Source organism: Urocitellus parryii, chromosome X, assembly GCF_045843805.1.
Source record: "Urocitellus parryii isolate mUroPar1 chromosome X, mUroPar1.hap1, whole genome shotgun sequence".
NCBI classification, from domain to species: Eukaryota; Metazoa; Chordata; class Mammalia; order Rodentia; family Sciuridae; genus Urocitellus; species Urocitellus parryii.
The window spans coordinates 66,401,312-66,422,193 of NC_135547.1; the positions used below are offsets into that span (position 1 = coordinate 66,401,312).

The 20,882-nt window shown below is 32.3% G+C and overlaps 1 protein-coding gene across 1 annotated transcript in view; it reads left to right on the forward strand.

The window, feature by feature from the left end:
- The window catches only part of Brwd3 (bromodomain and WD repeat domain containing 3), a 118,423-nt gene extending 102,697 nt beyond the window's left edge, over positions 1-15,726 (forward strand). The window contains exons 36-41 of the mRNA XM_026414526.2: positions 794-868; positions 5,753-5,896; positions 7,347-7,510; positions 7,876-7,973; positions 8,464-8,622; positions 13,451-15,726. Of these exons, the coding sequence (XP_026270311.1) occupies positions 794-868; positions 5,753-5,896; positions 7,347-7,510; positions 7,876-7,973; positions 8,464-8,622; positions 13,451-14,205 (1,395 nt within the window). The 3' untranslated portion in view covers positions 14,206-15,726. The remainder of the gene's footprint in view (positions 1-793; positions 869-5,752; positions 5,897-7,346; positions 7,511-7,875; positions 7,974-8,463; positions 8,623-13,450) is intronic.
- Positions 15,727-20,882: the final 5,156 nt, after the last annotated feature.

Genomic DNA, 20,882 nt, shown 5'->3' on the forward strand with positions numbered 1-20,882 from the left:
AATAATTTTCCTTAAATCTAGATAAGTACAATTTCCCCCATTTTTCTTTATTTCCTTCCATACTTCTATCTTTAAATTATGATTAGTCATGACTTTTTAAAATGGCTTTCATGTACTAGGTACATAAATTATTATACATTTAAAAACCAAATTTGAATAAATTTCTTTGCTATTCTTTCCTGCTTTTATTTCAGATATTTCTTGAACACATTGCTAATTTATGATATACTTTTATTCAGTGTGAATACTTAATTACATGTCAGTCCTATTTAGTTTATAATAAACATGGTCACTAGAGTAGCCAACATACGAATATTACTTTTCAACAAACATTAAAAACATGAGAAAGTAGGTTATAGGATTTCTCCTCTAGGAATGTATCTATTTATATGTTTCATTACCTTTTATTAAATAACAAGTCTTTTTTAAACTTTTTCATAGAAAAATATGGCAATATTTCAGAAATACATCAGAGCATCAGCTAAGCTTAACAACCATCCATATTCTCTGTATTCATGGGATTCAGTTTGGAAAGGATATTTAAGGAACAATATTATGTTAGATAAAGCTCATTTTGTTTTTTGTTTTTAGAGAGTTTGGGCAGAACACACTAGTCTTATTTTATATAGTAGAAAATAATGGTGAATGCAGAATTCCTTCACATTAAAGTACAACCTATAAAATATTATTTCTATTTTTGGATTTTTTAGCCTTAAGTTATAGTTGTATTACAAGACCTGATATTTTTGTAGTGGTGATCTGGGGGAAAAATGCATGATCTTTACCCTAATAGGGCCATCAAGAGCAAGAAGGAGAATCCTCAGAATCAGTTGTTGCAGAAAGACAACAAGATCCATCTCTTTCTGAGGTAGGCTTATTTGCCTTTAAAAATACATACACTGGTGGTTGTTTTGTATGTGTTTTTTTAAAAAAATACTATGCCCTTTGTAACTTGTTAAAATTGCCTTCTAATTCTGTTTTCTTCTCATATTTGTTCATTTTTTATCTTTATTTTTTTGTTTTTAACAGTTTCTTAAAGTTGTTCCTTATAGTATCCATGTAGATGTTTATTTGTTTATATAGACTAAATTTAATGCAGCAGAGTAGAAAACATCAATAATACAATATGATTTTGTCTGTAGTGCACCTGATTATTCCCCCTAGGAGTTAATTCAACAAGCAGGCTGAGTCTGGGTTTTAATAGTATTACAGAAGTCCCAAAAATTGCCTTTATAAAAATATTAGTGTTTCATAAACCATGTTTTGTGAGAATATTCTTTTGGACTTTTTTCTGATTTAAAAAATAAGATAATACATTTAGAGCAATTAAGGGTTCTCATTCTTTGGAAAATGTTGTCTTCTCTTATTTAGAATACATTTTCTCTGCCCCTACTTCTGGCTCTTTTAATTTCTTCTTTAAGGGAAATGTGATTTTACTTTTTAATCCCTCTAAGTAGAATGAGGGTTCTAATATTGACTGTGGGTTTTACTTCAAAACTTAAATATTGAGGATTATAGCATATGTGTATAGGTATAAATACCAAATACTATTCCATATGATAACTTTAATATTAGCTATACTTGAAATCTTTTAATTTAATATGGAATCTTCCCTTTCTCCTAAAAAAATCAAACTAAATTCTGAACTTCTAAGCCAGAGGATTTCAGATGAAGCAAAAATAACACATTGATTAAAAAATAAAAAATGCCCAAAGTCCTGGGTTAAATCCTTAGCACCACATTACAAACACAGACACAGATATCAAAAAGGAGAATCAGAGGTGTTGCTCAGTTCTACAGAGCATGCCTAGTGTTCAAAAGACCTTGGGTTTAATTCCTGGTATCCTAGTACTACCCAAAAGATGAAAAATAGAAACTAACACCTGGAGATTAAATAATACACTTTTGAATGATGAATGGATACAGAAGAAATCGGGGGAGAAATAAAAAATACTTAGAGGTAAATGAGAATAATGAAATAACATATCAAAATCTCTGTGACAGGGCTGGGCTTGTGGCTCAGCGGTAGAGCACTCGCCTAACGTGCAAGGCCCTGGGTTCAATCTGCAGCACTTCATAAAAATAAATAAATAAAAATAAAGTTATTGTGTCCAACTACAACTAAAAAATTTAAAAAAATCTCTTTGACAGTATAAAGATCATAGCATTGAGCTGATAAACTAAAAGAATAGAAAGATACCAAATAAATAATCTTAACATCTCAAGGCCCTAGAAAAAGAAGAATAAATGAACAGCAAAATCATTAGAAGACAGGAAATATTAAATCAGAGCCGAAATCAATGAAATTGGGATAAAAAATACAAAAGAGCAACAAATCAAGGGGTTGGTTTTTGAAAGGATAACCAAAATTTATAAATGATTAGCCAAAATATCAAGAAGAGGAAAAAAACTCAAATTATCAAAAGTCCGAGATGAAAAAGGAAATATCACCCAGAAACTTAGGAAATACGAAGGATCATTAGTATTATTTTGAAAATTTATATTCCAATAAGCTAGAAAATCTTGATGATATGAACAAATTCCTAGAGATATATGACCTACCCAAATTGAACAAGGAGGATATAGAAAACTTAAACAGATTGATTTCTAGTAATGAAATTGAAGCAATAATCAAAAGCCTTTCAAAGTCAAGGACCAGATGGATACTCAGCACTAAGTTTTATGAGATCTTCAAAGAAGAACTAATACTATTCTCAAATTATTTCATGAAATAGAAAAGGAAGGAACTCTGTCAAATTCATTTTATGCACCCAGTATCACCCTGATACCAAAATCAGACAGATACATCAATGAAGAAAACTTCAGACCAATACACCTGATGAATGTGGATGCAATAATGCTTAATAAAATATTGGCAAACTGCATAAAAACACATTAATAAGTTAGTACACTTGGGCTGGGGATGTGGCTCAAGCTACCGCTTGAGTTACATGCTCGCCTGGCATGCACAGGGCGCTAGGTTCAATCCTCAGCACCACATAAAAGAAAATAAAGATGTTGTGTCCACCAAAAACTGAAAAATAAAAATAAATATTAAAAAAATTCTCTCTGTGTGTCTCTGTCTCTGTCTCTCTCTCTTAAAAAAAGTAAGCAAATGGGTTTCATCCCAGGGATTCAAGATTAGTTCAGAATACAAAAATCAATAAACGTAATTCACCAGATAAATAGACTTAAAGATAAGAATTACATGATTATCTCCATTGATACAGAAAAAGCATTTAACAAGGTACAGCACCTGTTCATGTTTAAAACAGTAGAGAAACTAGGGATAGAAGGAGCATACCTCAACATTGTAAAAGCTATATATGACAAACCCAAGGCCACCATTATTCTTTTTTAGTTATAGGTGGACACAATATCTTTATTTTATTTTTACGTGGTGCTGAGGATCGAACCCAATACCTCACACATAGTAGGCGAGTGCTCTACCTCTGAGCCACAACCCCAGCCCAGGCCAACATTATTCTTAATGGAGAAAACTCAAAAGCATGTTCTCTAAAATCAGGAACAAGACAAAGATGCCCACTTTTACCACTCCTATTCAACTTAGTCCCTGAAACACCAGTCAGAGGCATCTGATAAATAAAGAAAGTTAAAGACATATAAATAGGAAAAGAAGAGCTCAAATTACCTCTATTTTCCAATAACATGATCTTAGAAGATCACAAAAAAACTACCAGAATAGTTCTAGAATTCATAAATAAATTTAGAATAGTGGTATACAAAATCAACACCCATGAATCAGTCACGTTCTTATATACCTTATATATTATATACCTTCTGAAAAAGAAACTAGAAAAAGTATCCCATTCACAATAGACTCAAAAAAATAAAATACTTGGGAATCAACCTAACAAAAGAGGTGAAGGACCTCTAAAAATGAAAACTATAGAACACGAAAGAAAGAAATTGAAGAAGACTTTAGAAGTTGGAAAGACCTCCCATGTTCTTAGATAGGCATGGTTAGTATTGTAAAAATGGCCATATTACCAAAAGTGCTATATAGATTAAATAGTGATTCCCATCAGAATCCCAATGATGTTCTTTATGGAAATAGAAAGAACATTCATGAAATTCATTTGGAAAAACATGAGACCCAGAATGGCCAAAACAACCTTAGCAAGAAAAGTAAAGTAGGAGGCATCACAACACGGGACCTCAAGTTATACTGCAGAGCTATAGTTAAAAAAAAAAAAAAAGTATGGACACCAAAAAAGGTATGGAGAATAATGGAATAGAATAGAAGACACAGAGACAAACCCACATAATTACAATTATCTGATAATTGACAAAGGTGCTAAAAACATACATTGCAGAAAAGATAGCCTTTTTAACAAATGGTGCTGGGAAAATTTAACCTCTTTCTCTTACCCTATACAAAACTCAAAGTGGATTAGCGACCTAGGAATTAGAAGAGAAGAAAATGTAGGACCAACACCTCCAACATGTCAGCTTAGGAATAGGCTAAAAAATGTTTTAAAAGGCTAGTTTTTACATTTAAAAAAATCATAAATGGAACCACTATTTGACCTAGCTATTGCACTACTCACACTGCTCAGTTTATATCCAAAAGATTTAAAATCAGCATACTACAATGATGCAGACACATCAATATTTATAGCAGCACTATTCACAGTAGTTAAGCTGTGGAGCCAATCTAGGTGCCCTTCAACAATTGAATAGATACAGAAAATGTGGTATATATACACAATGCAGTTTATTCAGCCATAAATAAAAATATAATCATGTCCTTTGCAGGAAAATGGATGGATCTGGAGACTATCATGCTAAGTAAAATAAGACAGTCCTCAAAATCCAAATGTCAAATATTTTCTATGATATGTGAAAGCTGACCCAAAATAAGGTGTGGGGAGGAAATAAAAAAGAATTGAAGAAAGATCAATGGAGTAGACAAAGGGGAATGAAAGGAAGTGAAGATGGATGGGACTGAGAAAGACAGTAGAATAAATCTGGCATAACATTCCTATGTAAATATATGAATATACCACAGTGTATCTCACCATCAATTACATCCACTAGACACTAATTAAAAGTAAAAAACTATGAATAGCAGAAAGATCACTATAGTAGTATGATGAGAGCAGGGGAGGATAAGGGGACTGAATATAAGAACTGGATAAGAATAAATTATATTCCATGTCTTTATAATTATGTCAGAATAAATTCTATTGTTATGTATAACTAAAAAACCAATAAAAAGGAGACAAAAAGTACAGAGAAAAAGAAATCGAGATCTTCAGTTGCTAATTACTCTTCAAGTAAAAATGTCCTCATAGCTGGAAAACTTTGGAAATACATAGCTAATTTGTATAGTGGAACCATTTATTTATGCATGCACAATTCCATCTTCTCTAATTAAACAGTTGGCCAAGTGTTGGAAGTTACATCAGCCTTTAAGCAGGAAATTGAATTCCATATTGTGGGCTCTGTGAAAATAAAGCCATTGACTGTATTTTATATTCTATGCCTTCAAAATAATGTATGATTAAAGACTGCGTTGGTAGGATTAAGGCTCTTCCATAGACCCTACATGTTTTGCTATAAACCAATTTATGGTTTGGAGCTGGGGGAAGGTAGTTGGCAGGTTGAAAAATGATGTGTTCATTTCATGGTGGATTACATTGGTATGTAATGCAAATCTCCGACCAATGTATTATTTACTATTGTTATGTAGTTTGGATATTTAAATGTAATACATTATTCTTTGTAGGATTATCAAGATACACCTATGGACTTCAGCACTGTGAAAGAAACTTTAGAAGCAGGAAACTATGGTAGTCCTCTGGAATTTTATAAGGATGTTCGCCAAATATTCAGCAACTCCAAAGCTTATACCTCTAATAAAAAATCAAGGGTATGAAAAACAGTATTAGATGGGTTAATTAAGCATTTAATGACATACGTAACTGGCAGTTTTCTTCCAACATTTTTGAAATTGCTAATTAAGTATTTACTATACTTCTGACATAGTTACTGAGATTTAGTTTTCAGTATCTTCTCTGAAATGTGTATTTTTTATTATGCATACATAAAGTTACATTTAACATAATCATACTAAAATGAAGCACATTTTTCTTTCTCATATCTACCTTTTCTTTAGTCTTTAATAATACTTGTACCTTCCAGAGAAAAGAGAAGGAAAGAAGAGATAAATTTGAATGCCCTTTAATATATCCAATAAATTACTCATTAAATATAATGGTAGATGATGGTATTAATTTCTATAAAACTTTTTGATTAGCTCTGAATGTTTATGTTACCTTTGTTATAACAAACAGTGAACCACGATGGGAAATTTTAACTGTTCATTCATACTCACATATAATAATACCTTATATTTTGAAAGAGCATAAAATATCTTGAGGACAAAAATAATAATAATATTTTTTGTCTGTTCACTGGTATCATTAAATTTTAAGTGAGTTACATAGTATGTATATTTGCCGATTCATTCTAAATTCTGGAGGCATAGTTTTTTTTCACATTTTCTTTTTATCCTTTAATCATGATTGTTAAGAGTGATATACATTTTTTCGTAGAAAGTTTGGGAAATACAGAGAAGTAAAAAGAATTATGTCAAATCATATTGGCATGTGTAACTAAAAAGACCAATAAAAATGAAAAAAGAAAAAGCAATCAGCTGTATAGCTCATTTTTTTTGTTTACAGTTAATATTTAATACATATACTAAAAATGTTTCTTATTAACATATCCTCACATATGTTTATGTATTCTTTTAAACAGTAGGTTTTATGTTTTAGGATCTTTATTATTTATGTTATAACTCTGTGAAAAGAAGATTTTCAATGGTATTCTATTTTGTGGTTATTTTATATTATTTAACCACTGCCTGTTGCTAAAGATATAGGTTTTTCCAGTTTTTTACTTTATCTGAATAATGGTTATGGCTAACATTTTAAATATCCTTGAACATAATTTTGCGTTCAATTCCCTAATATTTTCATAAGACACATTCTCAGAGGTAAATTTATTAGCCAAAGATATGCATATTTTTATGTTTATGGTACCTCTTATAAATTGTCCTTTAGAATATTACTCCAGATAAAATTTCCTCAATGTTTGATTCTTTTTCTATTCTTCAGAACAACTAAATATGTGTTTTCAAAATATTCATTAATTTTGTTGTGAAAATATGTCTTGTTTTTATTCTTCAGGAAGAGTTTCTCAAGTAAATAAATAAAGTGTATATTTGTTTGAAATGATTATGTTGATATTGGTCCAGCCATATTTGTACCATTTTTTTTACATAATTAAAGTAATTGGTAAAATTTCTGCCTTTTCAGATCTATAGTATGACACTTCGACTATCTGCCTTATTTGAAAATCATATTAAAACTATCATCTCTGAATATAAGTCAGCAATCCAGAGTCAGAAGAGGAGAAGGCCACGGTACAGAAAACGTCTAAGAAGCAGCAGCAGTTCCTTATCTAGTACCAGAGCTCCTAGGTATATTATACTGATGCAGCATTCATTTTCTGGTTTCAGAACATTTTGTATGTATACCTCATTTCTCAAAGTTTATAAATAGTTTGAGGAAATCCTAAGTGGTCATTTTTCCCAGAACTCTTATTTCTGGGTAAGATGGATTTAGTAACCAAAGCATTGTTTATGTGGATTTTACTGTACCAAATTCTTTAAGAAAAATTATTAAACCAAGCTTAAATTTGTCAAATTACAAATTTGAATCAATTCAAAGCTTGAATTTGGGGGTATTTCCTCTTTAGTCAACTTAAGCATTTTATAGCATGCTGTCTATCATTATTTGTTATTAACAGAAAAAAATGTTCTTCATCACATATTTTTATTTACAGTCCAAAAGGGAAACAGAAACAAATGAAGTTGCAACCTAAAAATGACCAGAATACCTCAGTGACTTATGCCAGGACTAGTTCTCCTTTCTCATCTCCTGGTAAATATGGTTTTTTGCTTTAGTGTTCTGTATCTAAATTAATTATGGATATTAAGGATATGGAAGAGGTAGCATAGCTTTTAATGAAAAAAGGAATAATTTTGGATTTAGAAAAATGTGTTTTAGTTCTAGTTCTATTTGCTTAGCAGTGTGGCCCTGGATATAGGCCACATAATTTGATTAGTTAGACAGATACATTTTAATGGCTCTTAGTTTGGGAATTCTGTGACTATATGATTTTTACTATCTATACTATTTCAGAACATTCATTCAATATTGTTGGAGATGATTTCCTTGGAGAAGATTTATCTGATATTTTGTGCTTGACAGAATGATAATTTGTCCTGAAAATATACATACTTCCTTCTTATAGTAACTTATAATATTTATTTTAAAGTAAAATAGCAGATACATAGTTTTAAAAGCAGCCTATTTAACTTTCCTGAAAACATGAAATTATGTCAACCTAACAAGTTGTTTAAAATGAAAGTTTCAGATGCTGCTGAAGGATTTTCATCATATCTGCTTGATGATGAGCTAGATGGGCCATTTTCTTCATCGAGCTTCAGTGGATATAGCCGAAATGGAAATAGCCATGATCCAGGAAAAGCCAAATCATTTCGAAATAGAGTTTTGCCAGTGAAACAAGGTAGGAAAAAATATGGAACAGAACATTCATTTCTTCATTCTCCTATGATGGAAGATGAATCATTTGAAAACTCATGTGCTAGAGTAGTAAAATCTAGTATGTCCTCATAGTTGTTTTTATGGTACCAGGGATTGAAACCAGAGCCTCATGCTTGCTAGCCAACCATATTTCCAACCCTTTATTTTATTTTGAGATGGAGTCTTGTTACATTGCCTAGGCTGGCCTAAAATTTGTAGATAGAGTCTCACTAATGCTGGCTTCAAACTTGATTCCCCCTGCCACAGACTCCCAGGTAGCTAATATTATAGGTGTGTGCCACTGTGCCCATCATGTTTTAGTCATTTTTGGTTTTGGTACCAGGGATGGAACCCAGGGGCACTTTAACATCGAGGCACATCCCCAACCCTTTTATTATTATTATTATTATCATTTATTTTGAGACAGGGTCTCACTATGTGGAGTTGTTGAGGCTGGCTTTGCAATCAGAATCCTTGTGCTTCAGTCTCCAGAGCCACTTATAGTACAGGAATGCGCCACCATGCCTGGCTATGTTTTAGTCTTTTAAAATAAATAGGAAGAAAATCACTAAATGAGGAAGTCTTTCCCCAAACATAGAAGAACCATACACTTAAACACATTTAGGATTTTTCATTAGTAAATCATATTAATAAGAAGGGAAAAGTTTGTAAAGTCATCTTGAAATAGTTCTCACATTTTTATGGACTATTCCAGTAAGACAAAAGTTGGCCTGAATTGAGAAATGATCCTCCTTTCAGTCAGTATCCAATTCTCCTGCCTTCCTATGGTTATCTAGTTGTATAGCTCAGATATTTTCTTCCCTAGGTGCCTGCTATATCACTAAGTTATTGATTTTCAGATTATGCCCTGGGGATACATAGAGGTACTTCAGAAATTCCCTGAAAAGTCTTACACATTTAACCAGATGAACTAAGCCATTTTATTATTTCCTATAATGATCTTCCATATAACTTTTATTTGAAAAAAAAAAATTCAGTGTTGACAAAGAAATCATTGACCTAATTCATTACCATGTGCATCCATCTTAGTCCTTGTCAGGGACATTGATTATTATAAATACTTGAAGGTTTCATCATTACCAAAATTTTCTTATTATACTTAGTTCTATATGTTATGATCCCTAAACATATTCAAAGACAGTTCTAGTATTTTCAACTATTTGAAGTTTGTGAGAATATTTAATATGTTTTTACAAATGCTTTTATTGGAATATGGATTTAATTTTGTGCACATTTTAATTGAAATCAACTATACATAGTCTAGAGATATAATTTATATTAATGAGAAAAAATATCAAAATACCCTATTACTTGAAATTAATGTGCCTTTGTTTTTCCCTATCTATATCTTTACTCTCTCCTCTGATTTTTTTTTTTTTTAAACTGGGGATTGAACCCAGGGGTACTTAACCACAAAACCACATCCCCAGCCCTTTTAATTTTTATTTTGAGTCAGGGTCTCACCATGTTGCTGAGGCTGGCTTTGAACTTCGGATCCTCCTGTTTTATCCTCCTAAACTGCTGGGATTACAGGTGTGCACCACCATTCCCGGCTCTTCTCTGATCTTGCTACTCTTTGAAAACTCATGCTACTGCCTTCTCCCATTTTGCCCTTTCTATCACTGATATGTTTTTAGAAAGAATAGCCTATATTTCTTTCCTCTATTTTCTTTCCATCTACATATTCCTTTAGTTTTGTAACGTAGCTTCTGTTCTAACCACTTTCCAAATCTGTTCTCCTCAAAATCCCCAGTATTATTCAAGGGTCAACCCGTGTCCTTTTCTTAGTCCTTATATTGTTCATCTTTGTATCATTGCATACAGTTGACTACCTCCTCTATGAACTCTACTTCCAGGTTTCTATACTCTTCTGATATTCTTGTATCTCTGCTTCACCTGTATTTACTTTCTTCTCTTTGGCCCTATTTTCTGTTTGCAGTTTGCCCCTGGATTTAGTTTATTTTTGTCCTCTCCAAAGAATAGAATCTAAAGACTATAACAGTTACCTTAATGCCAGTGTCTCTCCAAGTACATATGCCCAGATCAAACATCTCTTTATTCTAACTGATTTCATTTCTAGTTGCTCCCTAAAAAAATTCTTCAGTGCTTAACATCTTTTCATCTCAAGTTCACTTCTTTTTGTGTGCTCATTATTTGAGTTATGGTACCACCTTTTTCCTATCTCACAGTTTTCTTTTGTTTTTGTGGTACTGGTGATTCAACCCAGGGCCTTCATTCATTTAGACAAGCATTGTACTACCAAGATACATCCCCAGTCTTCATAATGCATTTGACTCTCCATTTACTCCTCATATTCAGCCAGTAATCAAGTTTGGTGAATTCTAATGCTCCTTTTAAAAAAATTTAGTTGCAGATAGACACAATACCTTTATTTTTTTAAATTTATTTTTATATGGTGCTGAAGATTGAACCCAGTATCTTACACATGCTAGGTGAGCACTCCACTACTGAGCTACAATGACACCCCCCACTAATGTTCTTAATACCACTGAAACCTCTATTTGTTATCTGTTGCTATTATCTTGGTCTCTAGCCAAATATATTAGTCATTTTTGCTGTGATGAGTATGTTCCATATATTGGGAAACTTAAACAACAGACATTTATTGTCTCACAATTCTAGAGGCTCTCAGTCCAAGGAATCAAAATGGATAAGGGTTAGTGTCTGATGAGGGCTTTTTTTTTTTAAATTGTATTCAACTATGACTAAAACTAAATAAATATTTTTTTAATTTTATTTTTTTTATTGGTTGTTCACAACATTACAAAGCTCTTGACATATCATATTTCATACATTAGATTGAAGTGGGTTATGAACTCCCAATTTTACCCCAAATGCAGATTGCAGAATCACATCGGTTACACATCCACAATTTTACATAATGCCCAATTAGTAATTGTTGTATTCTGCTACCTAGATGAGGGCTTTTTTGCTGGCTAATAATTGGCCACCTTCTCATTGTGTCCTTATATGATCCTATATGGAGAAAGGGGGTGGTTTCTGAGTTTACTCCTCCACCTATAATGACACCAGTCTTACTAGTGACATCCTTATGACTTTATTTAACCTTTATTAACTACCTACTTCCTTAAAGGCCCCAATTTCTGTATGCAGTCTCATTAGGGGTCTGGGCCTCAACATAGAAATTTGATGGGGGCATTATTTAGTCCATAACAACTAAATTACTAGATTAAACTTTTAATCATTGTATTCATTATACAACCCTAGTCTTTCTTCCTTTTAGTCTACTCTTCTGTTTTCTTCTAACCTCATTGTCTTTTTCTTCTCAATTACCTTTGCTGGTTCTTCTTTACCTTTAAGTAAAACATCCCACATTGCCATCCTTGGCCATTTTCTCTATACTTGCTCTTTCAGTAAGCTCTTCCAGTTGCCATGACCCTAAATATCTCTATGAAAAATTACCAAAATTTTGTCTTCAGATCCATCCTTTCTCTAAGCTCCAGCTGATATATCTACCTTCTTTGTAAATTTTATTTTCCTTTTGAGGGTATTGAGAATTGAACCCAGGGCCTTACATAGGTAAGCATGTTTTCTACATGTGCATAATCTCCAATCTGTTTTTTTCTTCATTATCTTTTCTTGGAACTCTTTTACCATCCATAACTGGAAGCCTGATTTTTATAGCACCCTGCTCAAACTTGTTCCACCATAGTATTACAACTTAGCAAAATATACCATTTACACAGTTGCTCAGGCTCTAAAACCAAGGAGTTAGCATTTTTTCTGCATTTTAGCACTTGATATCTAGTCCCACAGCAAGTCCCAGCAGTTCAACCTTTAAAAAATCAAAAGTTTACTTTGGTGTCTCCTAGAAGGAAATATTCTAAAGTTGATCTCTTTTTATCACTTCTATTGGTGCCTCCCTCATTATATATTATCCAGACTACTGAAATGGAATCCCAATCTTGTCCCCTCTATAACCTGTTCTCAATAAAACAACCATGGCAGTCAATTTAAATCAAATATTTTACTGTAGTGTAAATCCCTCCTGTGTCAGTCATCGACCATCCCATTTTTCTGTTCCATTCTGATTATCCTTATATTTCTTCTACTTGAATATTTTTTCATCAGATCACAATTCATTCAGTTCTTTCTTAAAGTCCTTTCTCAGGAGCCTGGGGGTACTTTATAGTGCTTTCCTAGCATGCTTGAGGCCCTGGGTTTGATCCCTACCATTTGAAAAAAAAAAATCCCACCACTTCAGAGAGTTCTTACTTGTCTAAAATAACACTCTCACACTATTTTTAAACTCTTTCCTTTTTTTTTATAGCATATATCACTAATTGAAATTGTACTACTTATTCATTTACATCATTATCTGTTAACCTATCCCCAGTAAAACATAAATTACAAGAATAAGGACTTTGTCTCATTCATTACCATAATTCAAGATCCAAGCAGTGTCTGTGGCACATAGTTGAACAAATTAATGAAACTCTTCTGATACATGTTCTCACATAATTAGTCCTAAAGGTCAGCCTTTAAAATTTCTGCCTAGGTATATCACCACCCTTCAGTCTATCTCTATATCCTAATAATCACCCTGAAAAAGCAGTCAGACAAAAATCAAAATTTCACTATCTTCCATTTCAAACAAATTTAAGTTCTTATTTTACCACCTTCCATGATTTTGCCACAACTATCTTCAGTCAGTAAATATTTTGATAGTCTGTTTATTTTACTTTTGAGTGTTAAGTAATCATCTTATCAATGTCAAAGCTTAACTTTCAAAAATCATTTTGATTTAGATCACTCCCTTGATGGACCTCTTACAAATGGTGATGGCAGAGAGCCCCGAACAGGAATCAAGAGAAAACTACTTAGTGCATCAGAAGAAGATGAAAGCATGGGAGGAGAAGAGAAAGACAAAAAAGAAACAAAAGAGAAATCACATCTATCCTCCTCAGAGAGTGGAGAGTTAGGATCAAGTTTAAGTTCAGAAAGTACCTGTGGTTCTGATTCTGACTCTGAATCAACTTCCAGAACAGATCAAGATTACGTAGATGGAGATCACGACTATAGCAAATTCATACAAACTAGACCTAAAAGAAAACTCAGAAAACAACATGCCAATGGAAAAAGAAACTGGAAGATGAGAGGCACAGGAGGAAGAGGAAGATGGGGAAGATGGGGTAGATGGAGTAGAGGAGGCAGAGGAAGAGGAGGCAGGGGACGAGGGGGTCGAGGCAGAGGGGGTGGTGGCACTAGGGGAAGAGGAAGAGGGAGAGGAGGAAGAGGTGCCTCTAGAGGAGCCACTAGAGCCAAGCGAGCACGTATTGCAGATGATGAGTTTGATACCATGTTTTCGGGACGTTTCAGTAGACTGCCTCGAATCAAAACAAGAAACCAAGGCAGGAGGACTGTTTTATACAATGATGATTCTGATAATGACAATTTTGTGTCCACTGAGGATCCTCTGAATCTTGGTACATCCAGATCAGGCAGAGTGCGTAAAATGACAGAAAAAGCCAGGGTTAGCCATCTCATGGGATGGAATTATTAACAGTTAATAAATTTAGAATAATTTTAAAAATTCAATGGCCTTCTACTGCAGGGAATTTACCAGGAAATCTATAAAGCAAGTTGTGTGGGGACTTCTGCTTCCTTTCACATTGGTGCTTTTCCATTATGCCAGTATATATTTGTTTCAAGACTTTTGATCTCCACACTTCATTTGTTCAAACAAGCCTTACTCATTAGGCCTTAAATTAAAAGAAATTCTGCCCACACACACATAGACAGACACACACATACACACATACACACAAACACACACACACACACACATACACCCCATATACACACACCACATAGGCACACTACAGATTTACTACATTAAAGGAGCATTCTGCTTCTTAAGAGTAGCATGACATTTTTATCTCAATGGAATTATCCCTCTTTTGCTTTTGTATCACAGAAGTATAGCACCTTCTTACAGAGTTTTATATAGTTTGTTTTTGCCATTTTGATTCCTATACCCAGTAATAATAACTTTTGCACAATACACCAATCCTAAAGGCAGCTATTAAATGTTTACAGTTTCTATATTGTAAGAACGATCTGGATTATTTTACTCTTCCCAGGCCAAACTTTCATTAATTGTAGTGAACTGAAGTATATATTTATACTACAGTTTTTTGGGGGTGGGGGGAATCTTGATATGCTTTTCATTGATTTGCTTAATTCACATTAATGGTGAGAAAGGGTTGGTGCCTTGTAAATATGTAGCAAATCTTTGTGGTGTGTCCTGATGTGTGCATTAACTTTATTAAAAGAGAATACTTGAGGTATCAATCTAGACAAGGTGCCAAATGCAAAATTTTCTTGCATCCATTTTCTTTTTCCTATTATATTTTATTGCATTAATAGAATTTGTGTAGCTTAAAGAATAACTTAAACATTTCAAAGATCCTCATCCACAAAGAATAACTTCTTTGAATAGTAGCTCAGCTACCTCTATAAACTACAACTACTGGAAACATTAAGGAAAATAGATGCTGTTACTCATGACTAAGGAGAAGTAGAACAAGCTTGGTAGGAATGAACACTCATAAGCTGAGAGGTTGTCAATTATTATATTGGCTCTCAAATGAATAGTTGTAATTAACAAACTTTCCTAAGTATTGTATGCTTTACCTTAGGCTTTCTTAGAACACATTTGTATAAATAGACTTGGGCTACTGCTTATATATCTCTGCTACCACTTTCTATTTAACAGCTGTGCATTACTGATTTTTATTTGAAACTTAAAATGTAACAAAGCACCTAGTTTGAGTTGGAATGTTAGGGCTAGCTAATACTTTGAATCAGTAGGTTCTGATATTGTCATTCCAAAGGGTTCTTCTGGTCCAGTTTTTTCAGAAATGAACCTCATTGCACTGCACACTGATATTTTGAAACATTATTTTATAGATGGAAAAAAATCATTAAAACCCTTATGGTCTTGTTTACAGCAGTAGAGTGCACATGGTTCCATAAGTGAGCTTGAGTCCCAAGATCAATTTTACTCCTCAAATTTGAGAATGCAGAGTTGCTAATTTGTTAGATACTTAAATTTTGAAGTGAGAGGGATAATATTGATCTTTGTTTTTGTAACAGCAAATTTGTTGCATTTAGATCAAAACGTGTGTTAAAACAGACTTCTTAATGTATACCTAGCTATCTATCCTAGGATATTTCTTAAGCTCATATGTTTGTCTCATGATTTCAATCATTTCATGCATCTGAAAATCCTTAAGTACAGAGGAAGGAGTACACACATAACTTTGCTTTTTTGGTAGGGTTGGGGGTGGGAATTATTCTTGGACTAACATCTTTAAGCAATTTTCACTTGCAGTAGAAATGATGTTCGGGCTTTAAGAAAGTATTGTTGTGAATTGTTAATGGCACTAACTTCTGTTACTAGACAATAGACCAAGATGATATTTTTTGTTGTAGCCTTTTTTTCACTAAACCAAAACTACTCTGGTTATAACTCAGCTGCCATTTTAAACCATAGTATAGATTCAAAATGTTCCTATTTGAAACTCTACGTTTGATTTTTCCTAAATGTACTACTTCAGTTATTCATCTCTTGGGCATTTAGACTCAACTGTGCCTGTGTTTTCCTGGAATCAATAATACTTTGGCCTACCCTTATCAAAATAACATAGTTGCTTAAATTCCTGGATATACCCAAATGTGTATCATGTGTATCATTTTAGTGTGAATTTTTTTTGTTGTTGTTGACATTCTTCTATGAAGAGCTGACCTCTTGAAATGTAGAAGAATTGCCATTTGTGTGATCTTAGCTATCTGGAGCTTTATTTATAATTTATTTTGAATAATAAAAATGCCACATTTATTCCCCAAATGTCAAGATTTTCTAGGTTTAGGTAATTAGAATAATAAGGCTAAAAACATTTTTAAGCTTATTTTATATGTAGTGAAATACTGTGAAAATACTAGTGAACAGCAATTTTGCTGTAATGTTGATTTCAGTTATTAGGATTTAAAGAGTTAGTCACCAGGGTATGTTAGGTGAGTATAGTTATCATTTATTATAAAAAACAGATAATTTTCTGTTTGCATGCAAATTATTTTGATAAGTGTAAAAATAAAAGTTTGGGAGATATTATTTTTACTTTTTTATCTGGACTTTTCTCCCCATTTATACTTTGCTTTTTTGTAATATCACCTCTTGTGAATGTGTCATAATTTGTACCACATTGATAATTTTATTATTTTTAATTTCTAGGGGCCCTTTAAATAAGATCTGGGTTTAGACATAGCAAAGCAAGTAGGAAATGAACTAAGAATTTGCTAAGAAAAATCACTGTTACATTTAGGTCCATGAAAACATACACATGTATAAGCCTAATCCTATGCTAGCTATGAATAGACAGTAAGCTATAATATTTCTCATGAATGATAACAATTTTTAAATTCCCAGCATTAAGATCTTAGCATGTGTATATATTTATAAAAACTGAATCATATGTTTCTTCTATGGCTTGCTATGTTTTATCTCATCCAGCAATAGGATGTTCTCCAAAACATTAACTAACCTTCTAGCCTAATGACTAAATTTGTTTGTGTGTGTGTGTGTGTGTGTGTGTGTGTGTGTGTGTGTATGCTTGTATGTATGTAGGGTTTTTTCCCCAACTTGATATACCTTATCTCAGACATTAAAAAAGAGAGAATATTTTATGATGGAGGACATTGTCTATCAGTTCTTTGCCTCTGTCTCTTAGCCTGAGCATTTATTGCTTGATCATCTATTCCATTATGCTTTCTAGATTACCAACACAGGTTTTGTCATGAACTTGTATCCCTCTGTTCTTTTCATTTTATTTGCTCTTTTGTTTTATTTTTCTTTCCCTCCCCAGAGATCAAGCTTGTTCTAAAATTATTCCATACAGCACTTTGTTTAACCCAGAGGCAAAGAAACTGATTAAAATTCATAAATAAATTCTGCACAACTGTGTGCTTGGATATCTAACTCAGCCTTCCAGTATTTTGAAGAAATTTTGAGTGACTTAACTTTTGTTACTTTTGTTTTAATTCTGTAGATTGTCATCAGACAATAATAGAGTGAAAGAGAAAGATGTGAATGCCACTTCTAACTTTTTGATAACACTTTTTGAGCATTTTTCAAAATTTGTATGATTGTGGAAATGATAAACACTTAATTATTCACTTTTACATCTTTGGAATCATTTTGTGCACATTTGCCAACTGGTACTTGTCTTCAAATTTGGAATACTCTCATTCACAAAAAGGAGAATTAATGAGTAATATTTAGTATACTATGATGTCCAGTCTTAAATAAGTATAACATTTTGAGTTGAAAAATGAATAGTTCTGGGTGAAGAGTTAGGACTTTTGCTGTTTAAAGTCCATATTTTTAAAAATTCTAGCCCCATCCCCAACATTTTTGTGGTACATGAGGCTAACACTTTACTAAAAATAGAATATTCTGAGATTTAAGGCCTGTTTTGAAAATAGATGTGAAAATATTTTCATGTTTTTTATATTTTAGCAATTTCTTTACCAAGTTTTGGTAATCCAATGTAAAATTAAATTTTTTTCATGGTGCTGTATTTTTGTGGAATATTAATAGCACTCAGGTTTCTTGATATTTATTTCCTATATAGCCTTATCCTTAATTATTTCCTTTTTTGTCTTTCCTCTCCTGATTGCTTTTATCCACACTTACTTATCTGCAATAGACTGCACCTAAATTAGTGTATTCCAGCAAGACTGGAAATTTTTTGATTGATGGGAGAAGTGCAGTAGAACGGCCTTGCAGTTTAGAAATAAGGTGGGTTTTTTTATGTGTATGCCCATTTGTTATTTTACCATCTTTAACTGAATCTATTATTTGATACTTTGACATAGAGAAGCATGATAAGTATTTTCTAGAAAGCTAAAATTATTGATAACATAGAAATTGCCATTGTTAATTGGCTTAAAATCACATACAAATTATTTACAAACCCAGTTGGGAAATGTGTTTTTACATGTCACCAAATACATATTAGGCAGTACTACAAATGTTAATTCTTTAAATAATACTGTGGTGATGGCAATCAGTAATTTATTTCTTTGTCCTGTAACTTATCATTCTTGTCTTTTGTAATCCTTTACACAGTATTAACAAAACTGTACTTTGTTCTTAGTATCCATAAATTTAAAGATGGAAAATCATTCAGTTAATAGTCAATGTGATATTGTATATGGGCAAAATGTCCATTAAACTAAAATTTAGTTTTAAGAAAACAAGGTAAACTAAACTGGCTTGGTTTATAAAAGATGTTTTGTTTGGCAGTTGTCAGTCATTATTAAGCAATTACCTTCAAAGACAAAAATCGATTAATTTGTTGCCATTCTTTATGGGATGTTTACAATAAAATTCCAAGTTGTTTGGAATCAATTGCACTCTTGCTGCTTTATGCCTTAACTCATGTACCAGAGATAAATTAACAAGAAGAAAGAAATAATGGAGTTACCTTTCTATTATCCTGCTTTAGAGATTATAACATGTAACTCTTCAATCTTTCCTTTCTTGTTTCTTTGTCATAGAATATTTTATTATTATGTTTTTTTATCTAAAAAACTGGGGTGATTTCTATACAAGAAAAGAGTTTTCCCTTAATCATAGCAAATATACTTTTGGTGACTTTAAGGTAATATATGTGATACACTTTAAATATGGGCTGCCTGATGCCTTAAGTAACAGCCTGCAGATCTCTAGTCAATTTTGTTTAATAGAACTTTTTGAAGTGAATAGATTTCTAACATATTTATGGTTTATATGTTTATAAATTTTAACAGTTGAGCTATGAATCCCTGGCATTTTTTATGGTCAAATTTCCTGCAAAGCTTAACTATATTGCAAATGGTGCTTTAATTACATGTAAGTGCAGTAGGAACAGAAGTCAGGTGAGACATGCTCAGGATCTGAGTGCCCTAACAGGAACATTTATCCAAAGTCTGAATTTATACATTATGAACACTCTTTCTCCCAAAGTCAAGAATTCTACCAGGTTCAAGATAAGCTGCCTAAAGACTGGACTGTATTTTTTATACTATTCTATTGTGTGCTTAGATTAAACAAATAAGGTATTTATAAAATTATCACCTTTATCTTCTGGTATCAGATCCAATGGCTATCACACTAGCCAGATTTTTCACAATATTTAGAGACTAAGGTGGGAATAAATTGGTATTTTGTTTAGTTGCTTGGTTGGCTAAAGGTAGCCCCTCTTTTAAGATGTATAATTTACATTAAAAACTCTTTGTTCACAGGCTTTCATGTTTTCTTACCCTCTAGATTTTTTTAAGTAGAAAAGTTAAAGGTATTTTTATGACAAAACCAGTATTCAGAAGATCCATTTTTTCCTAGTTGAGAAGTTCAAGAAAAAAGTGCTCTTTTCCCTTTCACTCAATTATTTGCATCTATTTAAAAAATACATTCCAAACATGCACGAAATAAATTGATGCTAATATATTAAGCCTGCTATTTGATTTTTTAAAAATGAGATTTTTAAGGTATATTTTAAGCCCATATACTTAATTTTCTTTCTCAGTTGTTTTTAATGCTGCATAATGCTGATAGACCAAATATAATATTAAGTAAAATGAAGTTTTTATGGTGTTAATTTTTTTCCTGAAGTTCTGGAGAAAATGTTTCTTTTTCTTGCACTTCTTTGTAACTCTAATAGCTTTTCCTTTGCCAGCTCTGGCAATTACTTTAATAAACTTGGTTCTCACCTTCAGATTACAAATATCTAATAGATACTTAAGCAATGATTATTAACAGATTAATATTTAATTTGATATTGAAAACTTTTAAAACTTATCCTTTATTCATTTGTAAATTTTGAACTGCTAACTTGTCTTCTCAGTGTCCTTACGTTTTTTTTCAATTTGATAAGCTTTGTAGTAAATATATTAAGAAATAAAAACATGTCAAATTGCTTAATTTAGGTTATTCATATTAGTTGGTGAGGTTTATTTGTTCTTAGGAATGTTTTGTGATTGACTTTTATTTTATTGCAATTCTAATTAAAAGTTGTATAGTAGCAGGTTTATTTATATTGGTAATTTTGTCTAATCTGTGAAATAATTTAAGGTAGTAAAACTATCTTACAGTGTTTCTTTTTCCTTTTAGCCTTTTACAAAAGCTTAGAATATCAT